The sequence below is a fragment of the Dipodomys merriami genome, unplaced genomic scaffold (assembly GCF_024711535.1).
Source record: "Dipodomys merriami isolate MVZ:Mamm:240054 unplaced genomic scaffold, mDipMer1.0.p SCAF_17, whole genome shotgun sequence".
NCBI lineage: Eukaryota > Metazoa > Chordata > Mammalia > Rodentia > Heteromyidae > Dipodomys > Dipodomys merriami.
In genome coordinates this window covers 32,301,395-32,317,506 of record NW_027203048.1, presented here as the reverse complement: position 1 = coordinate 32,317,506, position 16,112 = coordinate 32,301,395, and the positions used below count along the sequence as shown (strand labels likewise).

At 37.3% G+C, this 16,112-nt stretch overlaps 1 protein-coding gene and 1 long non-coding RNA gene across 2 annotated transcripts in view; one reads left to right on the top strand and one right to left on the bottom strand.

The window, feature by feature from the left end:
• Positions 1-14,760, top strand: part of Pnpt1 (polyribonucleotide nucleotidyltransferase 1) — a 37,436-nt gene extending 22,676 nt beyond the window's left edge. Inside the window, exons 16-28 of the mRNA XM_070025663.1 lie at positions 1,784-1,850; positions 1,934-2,023; positions 2,482-2,535; positions 3,425-3,531; positions 4,196-4,267; positions 4,353-4,416; positions 5,068-5,151; positions 6,026-6,109; positions 7,954-8,060; positions 8,145-8,200; positions 9,413-9,491; positions 12,920-12,967; positions 14,481-14,760. Of these exons, the coding sequence (XP_069881764.1) occupies positions 1,784-1,850; positions 1,934-2,023; positions 2,482-2,535; positions 3,425-3,531; positions 4,196-4,267; positions 4,353-4,416; positions 5,068-5,151; positions 6,026-6,109; positions 7,954-8,060; positions 8,145-8,200; positions 9,413-9,491; positions 12,920-12,967; positions 14,481-14,639 (1,071 nt within the window). The 3' untranslated portion in view covers positions 14,640-14,760. The remainder of the gene's footprint in view (positions 1-1,783; positions 1,851-1,933; positions 2,024-2,481; positions 2,536-3,424; positions 3,532-4,195; positions 4,268-4,352; positions 4,417-5,067; positions 5,152-6,025; positions 6,110-7,953; positions 8,061-8,144; positions 8,201-9,412; positions 9,492-12,919; positions 12,968-14,480) is intronic.
• Positions 2,529-9,345, bottom strand: LOC138829305 (uncharacterized). Its single transcript, XR_011372533.1, has 4 exons — positions 9,257-9,345; positions 8,887-9,030; positions 5,391-5,504; positions 2,529-2,604 (listed from the first exon to the last, which is right to left on the bottom strand). It is a non-coding gene; the product is annotated as an uncharacterized lncRNA (long non-coding RNA).
• Positions 14,761-16,112: the final 1,352 nt, after the last annotated feature.

Sequence of the window (16,112 nt, the reverse complement as noted above, 5' to 3'; positions counted from 1 at the left end):
AGAGATGAGGTACTTAACATTGTTACTTTATTTGAAGTCATTGTATATAATTAAGCTTGTGGTGGATTTTTCTTACAACTTTCCTAAGAGACCAGAAGTTAACATTTGGTACTTTTATTACTTAATCATATGCCATGAAAGGACAAGCAGAAGTACCAAGTCATTTCATTTTTGATTAATACTGTTGGTTGCCCAGAATCCCAACACTTCAGTATGGAAGTTTATGGCATAACTTTTCATCCCTAACTTCAGTTGAACCTGTTGTATTCTACAAAACACATTTTATGTAAAAAGTATATGTTATAGAATATCCACATGGATTGTGAATCTTTTATAAATATCTCATTTGGGATGTTTTCATATGCTATAAAAAAGTTAGAAACTGAATGAAGCACATTCTTTGTTATGAGAAATTGTGGAAAATACAGTTTGGACTGAATATTGCATTTCCAATGAACATTCAAAGATTATTTAGTTTATCCATTTTTTTTACATTTAAGTCTCTTGATCTATACATTTCTTCTTTTCTTGATAATCTGTTGAAGCCCCAGAGCCATTTGACCTATAGGTCCCTAAGTCTGGAATTGCTGATTGCACAATTATATGCAGTTCTGCATATTCCTCTGTCCTATTTCCTGCAGTGACTGCTAGATTCAAGAACTTGATCAGATTCATGCTTCAGTGTTAAAAAAATTTTTTTGGTTAAACTTGAATTCCAAATTTTTATGGAAGTTCTTCCATTTACGAAATGATCAGTACTTTTTTTTTTTTTTTTTAAGATAACATAGCTAGGGCTGGGAAAGTGGCTCAGTGGTAGAGTGCTTGCCTTGCATGCATGAGGCCCTGGGTTCGATTCCTCAGCACCACATAAGCAGAAAAAGCTGGAAGTGGCGCTGTGGCTCAAGTGGTAGAGCACTAGCCTTGAGCTGAAGAGCTGAGGGACAGTGCCCAGGCCCAGAGTTCGGGCCCCACGACTGGCAAAAAAAAAAAAAAAAAAAAGATAACATAGCTATCACAAAGCAGTTTATACCCTTTGTCTAAATAAAACCTTTATCAAAATGATCTGTATTTCTTCAGTGTGTACTTTTTTTGGGGGGGAGGGGCAGGCTACTGGTCTTGGGCCTTGAACTTAGGGCCTGGGCACTCTTGTGGGCTTTTTTTTTTCTTTTTTCTATCGGTCAGAGGGCTTGAACTCAGGGCCTGGGCAATGTCCCTGAGCTCTTTTGCTCAGGGCGTGTGCTCTACCACTTGAGCCACAGCTCTACTTTCAACTTTTTTAGTAGTTTATTGGAGATACAAATCTTACAGACTTTCCTGCCCAGGCTGTCTTCAAACTATAATCTTCAGATCTCATCCTCCTGAGTAGCTAGGATTACAGGCATGAGCCACCAGCCTCGGGCCAGTGTGTACTTTTTTAATATGGTTGTTTCTGTTTTTTTGTTATTGCAAATATATTTTGATATTGCAAGCAATTAAACAGTATGGAAGTTTATGGCATAACTTTTCATCCCTAATTCACTGTCATACTACAAGTAGCTACTTTTAATAATGTGGTATATACATTTTATATTTACAGCAGACATTTTCCCTATTTATGTGTCTGTGAATTTCTGTGTATTTATACATATATATGAATGTTTCTAAACAAATTATACTCTACTGTCTTATAACTTATTATTTTGGTAATATCCTAGGCATCCTTCTATGTCATGTATATGTGCGTATATGTATATTATATATATATATATATATGCATTCATGTATGTGTTTATTTTCTTTTAAGTTTCCTCCTTATGCAACTAATGAAATTGGCAAAGTCACTGGAGTAAATAGAAGAGAACTTGGACATGGTGAGGACAATTCTTTAAGCTTATACGTTGTTCTTATGGAGACTTAGTACATTTTTAGTTCATTGTTTTCTATTCTCATTTAGGTGCTCTTGCTGAGAAAGCTTTGTATCCTGTTATTCCCAAAGATTTTCCTTTTACCATAAGAGTTACCTCTGAAGTCCTAGAGTCAAATGGTATGGTTGGAAAATACTTCTTCCCTAATAGAAAGACCAGATTCCCTGTTACATCCCAGCTTTTTCAGTGTGTTACATTATGTTTATTACTTTCAGGACCCAAGCCTAGCCTGATAAAGGAAAAAAAAAAATTAATGATCCAAATATTATCTTGAATCTTTGTTCTTGGCTAATAAGTTGCTTAAAAAGTGCTGTAAAACTAGTATTTCTCTTTTGCATCTGTTATAATAGATCCAATTTGGATTCATTATTTCTTATAAATAAACCACAGAGAAAAACCAGCTTGGGGAATGTAGGAGCCAAAAGAAGGTGATCCATTACATGGGGACACTGTACCATCACTTACCAGAGATATATAGGCTGATACCCCAGAAGGAAACTAGGCTAAAAGGTGAAGCTTAAATGATAAACATTCATGGAGTGAGATTATTATAAAGCAAGTATTTTTCTTTTGATAGGATCATCTTCAATGGCATCTGCATGTGGTGGAAGTTTGGCATTAATGGATGCAGGTAAAAGAATTATATATTGGGGTACTTGCCTAGAGTAACTGCATACAGCTCCGCATTTGATCCTCAGAACTGCGAGAAAAAAAAAAAGCAAAGACATATTATTGCCAAGTACAGTGGTTACATGCTAACATTATTTTAAGTGGCATTATTACAGGCTCAGTAAAAAAATGTGATAATCAGAGGACCTGTTAAGACTTTTCAAATTCAGCTTTGATGATTGTCAATCTTAGAAAACACCTTCCCTTACGGTAGAAGAAATTTCAAGAATGGGCACTGATAGTTTACACCTGGGAGGCTGAATTTGTAATGACCAATTTGAGGCACCGGCAGTAAGTTCACAAGACCCCATTTCAACTAATAATAGCTAGGTGCAGTTCTATACACCTGTCATCCAGCTACATGGAGGCTGAGATTGGGAACATTACGGTTTCAGACCAACCTAGACAAAAAAAATTTGTGACACTTCGTCTCAACAGAAAAAGCTGAGTATGGTTGTTTACACCTGGCAATCCAGTTATGGTAGGAAGCATAAATAGAATGTTCACAAGCCAGACCAGTCCAGGCAAAAAAATAGGTATCTCAAAAAATTACCAGGATAGAGCCAGTGCTTGACCTATAGACATATCTACTCTAGGCGACAGAAATCACAGTTCAAGGCTAGTCTGGAGCATGAGACCCTGAGTTCAAACTCCAGTGGCTAGAAATAACCACAGCATAAGAGCTAGAGACTTGGCTTAAGCAGTAGAGCCCCTGCCAAGCAAGAGTGATACCCTGTTCAAACCCTAGTACCACCACCAAAAAATAAGTACTAACAGAATGACAAGTATTCCTGTCACACCGATAACATACAATAATTCTCAAAGCATTTTTTTTTCTTTTTTAATTATAGGGGTTCCAATTTCATCTGCTGTTGCAGGTGTAGCAATAGGATTGGTTACCAAAAGCAACCCAGACAATGGTGAAATAGAAGATTATCGTTTGCTGACAGATATTCTGGCAAGTATATTACCAGTTTCAAGTATTTCATAGTGAAGACTATAAATACTTTACAAGTCTGCTTGGCTGTATGTGCTTAGAAGAATATTAGTACTATAAGAATAAAAAGGCCACGGTCCTTTTGCTCCTCAGATTTTAAAGGATATGTTAAAAACATATTACAGTGTAAGTATCCACATGGCTTTGAAGAAATAGTAACTTACGAGACATTTCTTTGTTCCTGACCTTATTTTTTTTTATTTTTTTATTTTTTGGATCCAGTCATGGGGCCTGAACTCTGGGCCTGGGCACTGTCCCTCAGCTCTTCAGCTCAAGGCTAGCACTCTACCACTTGAGCCATAGCTTTTTTTTTTTTTTGCTTATGTGGTGCTGAGGAATCGAACCCAGGGCCTCAAGCATGCAAGGCGCCCTTTTTTTTTTTTTTTTTAAATGGTTGGTTGTGGGGCTTGAACTCTGGGGTCTGGGCACTGTCCCTGAGCTCTCTTTCACTCAAAGCTAGTGGTTCTATCACTTGAGCCATAGCACTACTTCTGAGACATTTCTTTGTATTTGTTTTTAGAGGACATGGTTTAACCTAAAGTTATGTTTTAGAATTCTTCTACAGTGACTATGGATGAATTTTGTTTTGTTTAAAACTTTATTATTATTTCTTATATTGCTGAAGGGAATTGAAGATTACAATGGTGACATGGATTTCAAAATAGCTGGTACAAATAAGGGAATAACTGCATTACAGGTATTTTTAAAGTTCATTTTGTTTCATTATAGCAATATTTATGTCGTAAATCAATGGTGATTTATTTATTGCTCTTCTATATTAGGCTGATATTAAATTACCTGGAATACCAATAAAAATTGTAATGGAAGCCATTCAGCAAGCATCAAGTAAGCCAGTTTTTCCTCTCATTTCTGTCTCTTTGTTAGGAATGTCTATAATTCCCATTAGGCTTATTATAAAATAATGTTTTATAAAGTAGAATTTCAGCACTGGTGGTTCACACCTGTAATCCTAGCTAATAAGGAGGCTGAGATCTGAGGATCGTGGGTTGAAGCCAGCCCAGGCAGCAAAGTCACTAAGACTCTTTATCTCCAATAAAACACCAAAAAAGCCAGAAGTTGAGCTCTGGCTCAAGTGGTTACATACTAGCTTTAAGCAAAAGAAGCTCAGTGACAGCACCAAGACCCTGAGTTCAAATTCTAAGATTGGCCAAAAAAAAACACCCAAAATCAAAAAATAGTTGGTTAACAGAGAAAGTTCATATAACCTAATTTGGGTCAAGAAGTATTCATTATTGGACACAGGACTACTCAAATGGAAAACCAAAGATTTGAATTTTTACAAATAAAGCAACTTTCTAAGGTAGAATTTGTAGAAGAGGGAATATGAATGTATTTCAAGATAATTAGGATATGGGAAACTTTGATCATTAAGCCTAAAAAGTTTGGATTTTACTCCAGAGAAACAAGAGTACAGTTACTCCAAATCACATTTTTCATGTGCAGTTATAACTTGCACTGTATTTTTATCTCATCTAGTGGCAAAGAAGGAGATATTACAGATAATGAACAAAACTATTTCAAAACCTCGAGCATCTAGAAAAGAAAATGGACCTGTTGTAGGTAAAACATTAAAATTATTACTGATTTTATGATAAAAGTAAATATAAATACATGAAAGTATACTACTACTTCAATTTTTTCCCATATATGAAATAGAAATATTTAAGTACCTTTAAAAGATTTTCAATGTTAGCCGGACGCCAGTGGCTCACAGCTATAATCCTAGCTACTCAGGAGGCTGAGATATGTGGATCACAGTTCAAAGCCAGTCTGAGCAGGAAAGTCCATGAGACTCTTACCTCCAATAAACCACTACAAAACCGGAAGTGGTGCTGTGGCTCAAGTGTTGGAGTGTTCGCCTTGAGCTGAAGAGCTGAGGGATAGCGCCCAAGCCCAGAGTTCAAGCTCCACCACTGACAAAAAAAAAAAAAAAAAGTTTTTTCAATGTTGTTGGTATATGGAAATGATAAATGTTTCAGAAGACAAATATATTTACACTGATTTAAATATTATACTATGTATACATGTATCAAATCTGGGGGGAGTTAGCCAGACTTTGATGGCACATGCCTATAATTCTAGCTCTTCAAGAAACAGAGATCTGAGGATCACAGTTTGAAGCCAGCCTAGGCAGACAAGTCTGAGAGACTCTTATATCTAAATAACCTGCAAAAAGCCAGATATAAGGCCTGGTTCAAGTGGCAGAGCACCAGCCTAGACCATATAAACCTAGTGAGAGCCTAAGGCTTTGAGTTCAAGCCCCAGTAATATAAAAAACATAAAGAAAAACACTTTAAATTCAGGAGCATATTTTGATTTTTTTTCAGTACTTTTTAATCACTTAAACTTTTTCTATCTCATAGTATAAAATATTTTTAAATAGGTCTTACATTCATACATACTTAGTTATATATTTGTTCATACTGCATTTCAGAAACTGTTCAAGTTCCATTATCAAAACGAGCCAAATTTGTAGGACCAGGTGGATATCACTTAAAGAAACTTCAGGCTCAAACAGGTAAAGTTGTATGAAATTTGGAGGTCTTATTGAATGTACTGTGTAAGTTTGCTATTTGATCTCTACTGTATTGCTCTGAAAACACATATTTAAGAAATACGATAAAGACCAAAAGATATCAAGTATAGTACTTCACACCTGTAATCCCAGCTTTCCCGGAAGTGGAGATCAGGAATATCTTGGTTCTAGGCCAGCCTAAGAAAGAAGGCACAAAAGGCCCCATCTTAACCAATAAAAAACTGGGCATAGAGGTAGGAGCCTGTGATTCTAGCTACATAAGATGCTGCAATAGGAGGATCCTAGCATGAGACATGTCTGGGTAAAAACACAAGACCCCAACTACCTAGAAAAATGACTAAGGGTGTGGCTCACCTGGTAGATAGGAGGGAGGGAGGGTAGGTATAGAGTATAAGATGTCTTCATAAAGGAGGGAAGGATGGTATGGAATAGATGACGTGTGTGTGTGTGTGTGTGTGTGTGTGTGTGTGTGTGTGTGTGTGTGTGTGTGTGTGTGTCTGTAGTGTCTTTACAGTGCGTTTTTCTCTATGTCTTTTTAAATAAGCAAATGTCTTCATAAAGGAGGGAGGGATGGTATGGAATAGATGACGTGTGTGTGTGTGTGTGTGTGTGTGTGTGTGTGTGTGTGTGTGTGTGTGTGTGTGTGTGTGTGTGTGTGTGTGTGTGTGTGTGTGTGTGTGTGTGTAGTGTCTTTACTGTGCGTTTTTCTCTATGTCTTTTTAAATAAGCAAATGACCATCCGTGTGTGTGTGTGTGTGTGTCTGTGTGTCTGTAGTGTCTTTACTGTGCGTTTTTCTCTATGTCTTTTTAAATAAGCAAATGACCATCCGTGGGTGTGTGTGTGTGTGTGTGTGTGTGTGTGTGTGTATAGTGTCTTTACTGTGCATTTTTCTCTATGTCTTTTTTTTTTTTTTTTTTTTTTTTTTTTTGGTCCGGTCGTGGGGCCTGAACTCTGGGCTTGGGCGTTGTCCCTCAGCTCTTCAGCTCAAGGCTAGCGCTCTACCACTTGAGCCACAGCGCCACTTGCGGCTTTTTTCTTTTTGCTTATGTGGTGCTGAGGAATCGAACCCAGGGCTTCAGGCATGCAAGGCAAGCGCTCTACCACTGAGCCACCTTCCCAGCCCCTCTCTATGTCTTTTTAAATAAGCAAATGACCATCCTATAATGCCTATAATCCCATTACTTGGAAGGTTGAGTCAGGAGATTACAAATTTAAGGCCAGCCTCAAATACAGAACAAGTCATTGTCTCAAGAAAAAATAATGACCAAGAATTCATCAAGTTTTTTACATTTAAATTTTTTAAATAGTATATGTAGAAGTAGTTGGTTTCAATTTACTTCTTGTGGAAACAATGTTTAGGTTAGCTAATACCTAACAGCCAGAGTCGTTTTAGCAGGTTATTCAGAGTAAGAAACTGGCATGATTTTTGTCCCTCATTCATACATTCCCTCTAAAGGGTAAGAGGAAAAAACAAGGTGAGAAAAGTTGTAGTATAGTTTCTAGTCTTAAAGCAGCCAAACTAGAATCTCAAAAATTAGCCCTGGTATGCTCAGACATTGTTTCACTATTGTATCACTAGGACTTTGTACATTGCCAGATACCTAGCAGGAAAGTAATGTGTGCTTGTTGGTGAATGAATTCCATAATTCCCAAAGTGGTGATTAAATAAAGTATATCCCTACCCATCTGCTTTTGAGGTCCTTCACACAGTCCTCACACGGAATTTTTAGACTAATCTCCAATAGAATTAACAAATATATGTACTTAACTGTGAAATTAAATGATTTTTTTCTGTTTTGGGGGGGTTAAACTATCTTTTTAAAAGGTGTAACTATTAGTCAGGTGGATGAAGAAACATATTCTATATTTGCACCAACACCTAATGCCATGCATGAAGCAAGAGACTTCATTACTGAACTGTGCAAAGATGATGTAAGTAAAGATCTTATTCTAACTGCTTTTTCTATTGTTTTTTCTATTTTGTTATGAACTTTATGTCTTATTTTGCATTTACAGCAAGAGCAGAAATTAGAATTTGGAGCAGTTTATACAGCGACAATAACTGAAATCAGGTAATAGTAATTATGGTTTTTAAAAGATATTACAAGTCCAGTTTAACTTCACATCATAAGGCATTTAGAAGTCAGTTTGCCATATAATCATTCTTGTTTTAACTGCAACTTATTTTATTTTTTGTATGCCAGTTTATAGACTTTTGATAATACAATTCTGTGGTTGTAATTGTAATACATTCTTCTAACTGAATTGTTTTATTTAACCAAATTTTCTACTATTGTAATTTTCTAAAAAAAAAATAAATAAATAAGCAGGCCCAAAATAGACAAAGTAATTCTTTCTTCATTGCTATAGCTCTTGTCTTCTTTTGTAGATATTTTATGTTTATCAGACTTTCAACCTCAAAGCAGATTTTATGTGTTAAAATGATCACAAAATCATATTTTAAAAAAACTTCCAGAGTCGGGCACTGGTGGCTCACGCCTGTAATCCTAGCTACTCAGGAGGCTGAGATCTGAGGATCGAGGTTCAAAGCCAGCCCGGGCAGGAGAGACCGTGAGACTCCTATCTCCAATAAACCACCAGAAAACCGGAAGTGGCGCTGTAGCTCAAGTGGTAGAGCGCTTGCCTGGAGCTGAAGAGCTGAGGGACAGTGCCGAGGCCCAGAGTTCAAGCCCCACGACCAACCAAAAAAAAACTATCAGAAGGGGCTGGGAATGTGGCTAAGTGGTAGAGTGCTTACCTTGCATGTATAAAGCCCCGGGTTCGATTCCTCAGTACCACATAAACAGAAAAAGCCAGACATGGCGCTGTAACTTAAGAGGTAGAGTAGAGCAAAAGAAGCAGCTCAGGACACTGCCCAGGCTGTTGAGTTCAAGCCCCAGGACTGGAAAAAAGAAAAAAAAAAACTATCAGAAATACTGAATGACATTTCAAGAATTCTGGAAATTATAAAAGAAAATGCAAGTAAATGTATATTCTAAAAGTTTTTTCTTTTCTTCATCTTTTGATTCACAAGTACTTAAATAGTACTTAGTAATTTTAGTTGAAAAGAATCTAGGATAAACAAAAGAATCTGGGCTTGGAATATGGTTTAGTGGTAGAATACTTACATAGTATGTGTGAGGCTCTGGGTTCATTCCCTAGCACTGTAATATAAAAAAGTATATTTTAAGTAATCTTAACTTTTGTAATTATAAAAATATATAATAAAGTGGGTTTGTGGGGGTATTACTTGCATTAAACAGGTCTATTTCCCTTTTTTGTAGAGACATTGGAGTAATGGTAAAGCTCTATCCAAATATGACTGCAGTACTACTTCATAACTCACAACTTGATCAGCGAAAGGTAAAATGAAAGATTTTATTTTTTTATGTGCTAAAATAACTACATTGAAATTGCTTAAATTGATGAGATTGTGTTTTACTATAACTAAAGTTCCGAAAACAAAATGGCAGATACTGCTATAAAAAGGATTTATGTTTATCAGAGTTATGTTTCTCCTTCTGATTTCTTATTTTGTTTTAAGGGAAGGTTTATTCCTCATACCTTATACCAGAGTTTGAGGGTCCTGCACTTGTCAGCTACTTCCACAGCTAGCATATCACTACTGCCATGCCTCTACTCCAGCCTTGCTTTTGTACTGGCTATTTTGGAGGTGGAGTCTTGTGGACTTTTCTACATGACTTCAAACTGAGATCCTCCAGATTCTCTGCATCCTCATTAGCTACAATTACAGGTGTGACCCACCAACAAGTGTTTTCCTAAGTATTTTGAGGTAGAACCATGTCTGGAGCTACCACAGAGTAGTTACTACATCTACTGATAGCCACATTTTCCCAGTTTTCTATTGACCAGCCTATCCTGAGGTAATACTTGGAATACTTATACATTTAATCTTTATTATAGTCCATATCTGAAAGACTTAAAAATATGACTACACAGCTGAGTGCTAGTGACTCAGACCTGTAATTCTAGCTACTCAGGAGGCTGAGATCTGAGGATCATGGTTCGAAGCCAGCTCCAGCAAAAACATCCTGGTGAGACTCTTATCTCCAGTTCACCACTCAAAAACCAGAGGCAGCATGTGGTTCAAGTGGTAGAGTGCTAGCCTTGAGCACAAAGAAGCTCAGGGATATCACCCAGGCACTGAGTTCAAACCCCATAACCAATCAAAGGGGGGAAAAACACACACACACACACACACACACACACTCACACACACACACACACTTATTTAATTTCACAATTAAACACATTAATTTATTCATTCTATTGGAGATTAGTTTAAAAACTCAGTGTGAGGACTGTGTGAGGGACCTCAAAAGCGAATGGGTAGGGTTATACTTTACTTTGGGAATTACAGGATTCATTCACCCACAAGCACACATTACTTCCCTGCTAGGTATCTGGCAATGTACAAAGTCCTAGTGATACAACAGTGATAGATAGATAGATAGATAGATAGATAGATAGATAGATAGATAGATAGATAGATAGATAGATAGATAGATAGATAGATAGATAGATAGATAGAGATAGATAGACAGACATGTATATATAAATATATTTATATGTACATGTACACACATAAGAGACTATCCAAGAAAATTATGAGGGTCAGAGGGTAAAACTGTGTACAAAAATTATTCAACAAATCACTGGCTATCATAAAGTAGAATCTCCAGTTTGATAAGTAGCCCAGGTCAAACTCAAACACTAATCCTCCTGCCTCAGCCTTTTCTTTTTTTTTGTCGATTGTGAGCCTGAACTTTGGGCCTGGGCGCTGTCCCTCAGCTCTTCAGCTCAAGGCTAGCACTCTACCACTTGAGCCACAGTGCCACTTCTGGCTTTTTCTGCCTATGTGGTGCTGAGGAAATCAAACCCAGAGACTCATGCATGCAAGGCAAGCACTCTACCACTAAGCCACCTTCCCAGCCCCTCAGCCTTTTCTTAAGTGCTAAAATTATAAGCATAGGCATGTTCCACCATGCTTGATATTTTCTTTTCTAGAGCTTGAACCCTGGACTTGGGAGCCGCCACTAAACTTTTTTGCTCAAGGCTAGTACTTTGCCACTTGAACCACAGCTCTACTTCTATTTGATAGTTAACTGAAAATAAAAAGTCTCCAAGCTTTCTTGCCTTAGCTGGCTATGAATCATGATCCTCAGATCTCAGCCTCCTGAGTAGCTAGGATTACAGATGTGAGCCACCAAGCCCAGAAATACTTTTCATTTTTATACCAAAGTCCTATATATATTAGACTTAAGTGTTTTAAAAGATGGCAGGAAATTTAGCCTGGTGCCAGTGGCTCACACCTTTAATCCTAGCTACTTAGGAGACTGAGATCTGAGGATTATGGTTCAAAGTCAGCCTGGGCAAGAAAAGTCCACGAGACTCTTACCTCCAATTAACCACCAGGAAAGAGAAGTGTGGCACTGTGGCTCAAGAGGTTGAGTGCTAGCCTTGAACTGAAGAGCTCAGGGACAGCACCCAAGCTCAGAGTTCATGCCCCATGACCTACAAAAAAGAAAAAGAGGGGCTGGGAAGGTACCGCAGTGGTAGAGCACTTGCCTTGCATGCATGAGGCCCTGGGTTCGATTCCTCAGCACCACATAAGCAAAAAGAAAAAAGCCGGAAGTGGCGCTGTGGCTCAAGTAGTAGAGTGCTAGCCTTAAGCTGAAGAGCTGAGGGACAGCGCCCAGGCCCAGAGTTCAGGCCCCACAACCGGATCCCCCCCAAAAAAAAGAAAAAAAAGAAAAAGATGGTAGAAAAAAGGAAATCTTAAATGTGAGTTACTAGGAAAAAAATATGCATATTGTATAATCTTATTTGGGGATTTTTCTTAGTTTAACGTTCAATTAAAAAAATAATAACAGATAAAATTTGACTTCAGGATTTTGTTTTTGTTTTTTCTTCAATACTGAGGTTTAAACTCATGGCTTTACATTTGTTAAGCAGGTGCTGTGCCAATTCAGTCGTATTCCCAATCCTTTTTGGTTATTTTGCATATAGGGCCTCACATTTTTCCCAAGCCAATCTGAGATATAGTTCTCCTACTTACACATCCCATATAGGTGAGATTACAGTTACAGGCCACTATGCCAGCTTTTATTGATTAAGGGTGGGGAGAGAAAGGGGTCTCCTGCACTTTTTATCTAAGTTGTCCTCCAACTGCAATTCTCCATACCTCTCCTTCCTGAGTAGCTAGAATTACAGGCATGAGTCAGTCTCATTTTTTTATTATTATTATTATCATAATAATGATAAAAGACAAGTAAAAATTTAAGGAGAGTGAGCTTTTTGACAGAGATAAGAAAAATGAGTATCGATAGAAAAGTGAGCAAAGAACATGAACATGGATTGGGATTTTGTTTTATTTACTTTTTTCTTTAATGCTGAAGGTTGAACTCAGGGCCTTTATGCTAAGCACATGTTCTACCACTAATCTACACCAACCTCAGCTGTTTAAAAGCCAGCAATTTTTAAAAGCACAAATATATGTAACTTGAAGATGGAAATTCCTAATGTGGGTAAGAGAAATGGCCCATTTTTATAAATGCAACATTTATACACTAAATACACATACTCACTGACAACAGTTATCTACAAGTAGCAGGTTTTCAATGATTTTTTTTTACCTTATTGTTTGTCTTTTGAGTCCTCGTAATTAATAGAAAAATAAGTATAGCTGTTACCCACTTGAAAAATAATGTTTACTTCCATGGTTATTAGATAATTATGCATAACTAATAGATTAGTATATTTTCTTTCAGATTAAACACCCTACTGCCCTAGGATTGGAAGTTGGCCAAGAAATTCAGGTAACTATGACCTTTTAGCCCTTAAAATATAACTTCAATAATTATTTACCAAAAGTTGAAAGAATAGAATGATAGTGATGTGCTTTATTTATATGCTGCTTCTTGATCCTTGGGGTTAACTAAACAGTTATTAGTAATTCAAGGATTTACAGTTTACCTAAAACAATATTCATTTTTAAAACTTAAAAAAATATATGATCCGGGTACCAGTGGCTCACACCTGTAATCCTAGCTACTCAGGTGGCTGAGATCTGAGGATCATGGTTCAAAGCTAGCCCAGGCAGGAAAGTCCATGAGACTCTTATCTCCAATTAACCACCAGAAAACTGGCAGTGGTGCTGTGGCTCAAAAGTGGAAGAATGTTCTCCTTGAGCTGAAGAGCTCAGAGACAGTGCCCAGGCCCAGAGTTCAAGCCCCATGACCGACAAAAAGAAGCAGCAGCCAGGTGCTGGTGGGTCACACCTATAATCCTAGCTACTCAGGGGGCTGAGATCTGAGGATTGTGGTTCAAAGCCAGCCCAGGCAGTAAAGTCCATGAGACTCTTACCTCCCATAAACTATCAGAAAACTGGAAGTGGCCCTGTGGCTCAAGTGGTAGAGTGCTAGCCTTGAGCTGGAGAGCTGAGGGACCAGTGCCCACACCCAGAGTTCAAGTCCCAAAAAGAAAAAAAATACATATACATGAGTATATTAGCTAGGCAGAGACACGAACTGATAACTTAGTCACGAGCATTGTTGTCATCTTTGTCATCATGTTAAGACTTTGTTTCTCCATTATTTGACCATAAAAGTGTTTAAATTGGATAAGAGCCAGCTTGATAAGAGCAAATTTCTGGTGCAGGATTGTGATAACAAATTGACCTTTGGCCCTTTTATAGTCCTTTATGGTAAATGAAAGAACTCATTGCTAATCTTAGGTTTCTTGGCTGCCATTCCATTCCAGTTATACTTAATACTTATGACCTGTGTAACTGAGGCGCCTAGTTATTCTAGTCTGTAGTGTCATTGTTCAGGTAGGCTCCAGGCAATGAGAACTAAACTAACTCTGTGTAGGTTCTTTTTTTTTTTTTTTTAAACCAGGAAAGACTTTAAATATGCCACATTTTTCTCTGACATTTATTTTCCATAGTGAAGCCAAATGAATTCTATTGTAGTGTGATGATCCCTTGAGCATTAGTGAAAATTGTAGTTTATATCACAATTATGTTGAAAAAGTCCTTGTCCAGAATTATTCAACATGACTTTGGTCTTTCAGTTTAGGGAACTGAAGAGAATAAAAGGCACAAATGAGTTTAAGAAGATTATAGTAGGATAACTAAATATCTGGTGTCTTTTTTTTTTTTTTTTTTGGTAATAACTACTTAGCCTAATATTTAATGATCAGTGACTCCCTGGTATCACTCAGTGAACAAATAGAAACTTTAATCTGTGCCTTATTTGTACCTTGCAAATCTGAATGTCTTTTCATTTGGATGACAGTGTGTCATAACTTTAAACTGTTTCATTAATACAGGTGAAATACTTTGGGCGTGATCCAGCAGATGGAAGAATGAGACTTTCTCGTAAAGTACTTCAGTCTCCAGCTACAAATGTTGTCAAAACTCTAAATGAAAGAAGCAGCATAGTAATGGGAGAATCTGTTTCACAGTCTTCATCTAATTCTTCCCAGTAACTTATTTTTTTTTTAAGACAATTCTAGGGTGATAGTCCATAGAGCAAAATTTTATCAGTGTCCTCTAATGTGTGAACTTGTATAAATATATTCTAATTATTTTTATTAAAAGACTCATCTACATATGCCTTTTTATTTCAAAAGTAACCTATATTTTCCTATTTTTTACTTAGATTATAAATCAATAAATATTTATTAAAAGCCATTTATATATCTTTTTTGGGTCCGGTAGTGGGGCCTAAACTCTGGACCTGGGCACTGTCCCTCAGCTCTTCAGCTCAAGGCTAGCGCTCTACCACTTGAGCCATAGCGCCACTTCCGGCTTTTTTTTTCTTTTTGCTTATGTGGTGCTGAGGAATCGAACCCAGGGCCTCAGGCATGCAAGGCAAGCGCTCTACCACTGAGCCACCTTCCCAGCCCCCATTTATATATCTTAAAGATATATTGCACCAGTAATTCTCAAATATCTTAAAAACTTAACAGATAATATGTTATATGTGATCATAATGCATCTCTTCCTACATCTTTTTCTTCTTCATAATTAGTGATGGCAATTTTCTCTTAGCTCTTTGCTTGCCTACAGCTACTTTACAAACTAAAACTTTCATTTTCAAAACTAGAATCTATTTCTTCAAAGTAATTACCAGATACAAGGAGTTGAATGGAGTTTGTGTACTTGGGCTTGAATATAGGGGCTGGGCACTGACCCTGAGCTATTTTGCTCAAGACTGGTTTTCTGGCTTTTTTGGCAATTAATTAGAGGTAAGAGTCTCATGGACTTTCCTTCCTGGAGTGGCTTCGAACCTCCTTCATCAGATCTCAGCCTCTTTAGTGGCTAGGAATATTGATGTAAGACAATGTCTTACTGATATAAGACTATACATAAGTATTAAGAAAAAACAGCCTGAGAAAATGCCAAGATACTTCAGGGCAATTTTTTAAAAAAATAGGTAGACTTGTATTAACTCAGACAGAAAAATGGTGGGTAGAATATGGAGGAAAGAGAACTAGTTATAACTGATTTCTGCCTGAGGATCTATGGCCTGCATAGTAAACCTAAAGGGGAAAAATGGCTTTGAGGAAACGGTGTCTCATTTAAATGTGACTATGAAGTCATCAATATAGAGGTGATTTTTTAGGCTAATTTTAACTAGAGTACGCTAATTCTTTCTACAAAGTAAAATTTGAACTAAGGCCATATTTGAGCAAACTTTTAAGGGATGCTTATAAAGTAAAAGGCAAACTTTGAAGTAGAAATAATTTTAACAGTGGATAAAGAAGAATAAAAACAAGTCAGGCCTTATGCAGGGAGCTCACACCTGTAATCCTAGCTACTCAGGAGGCTGAGGTCTGAGGATCAAGGTTCAAAGCCAGCCCAGGCAGCAAAGTCCATGAGACTCTTATCTCCAGTTAATCTCTAGAAAACCAGAAGTGGCCCTGTGGCTCAAGTGGTAGAGCACTCACCTTGAGCTG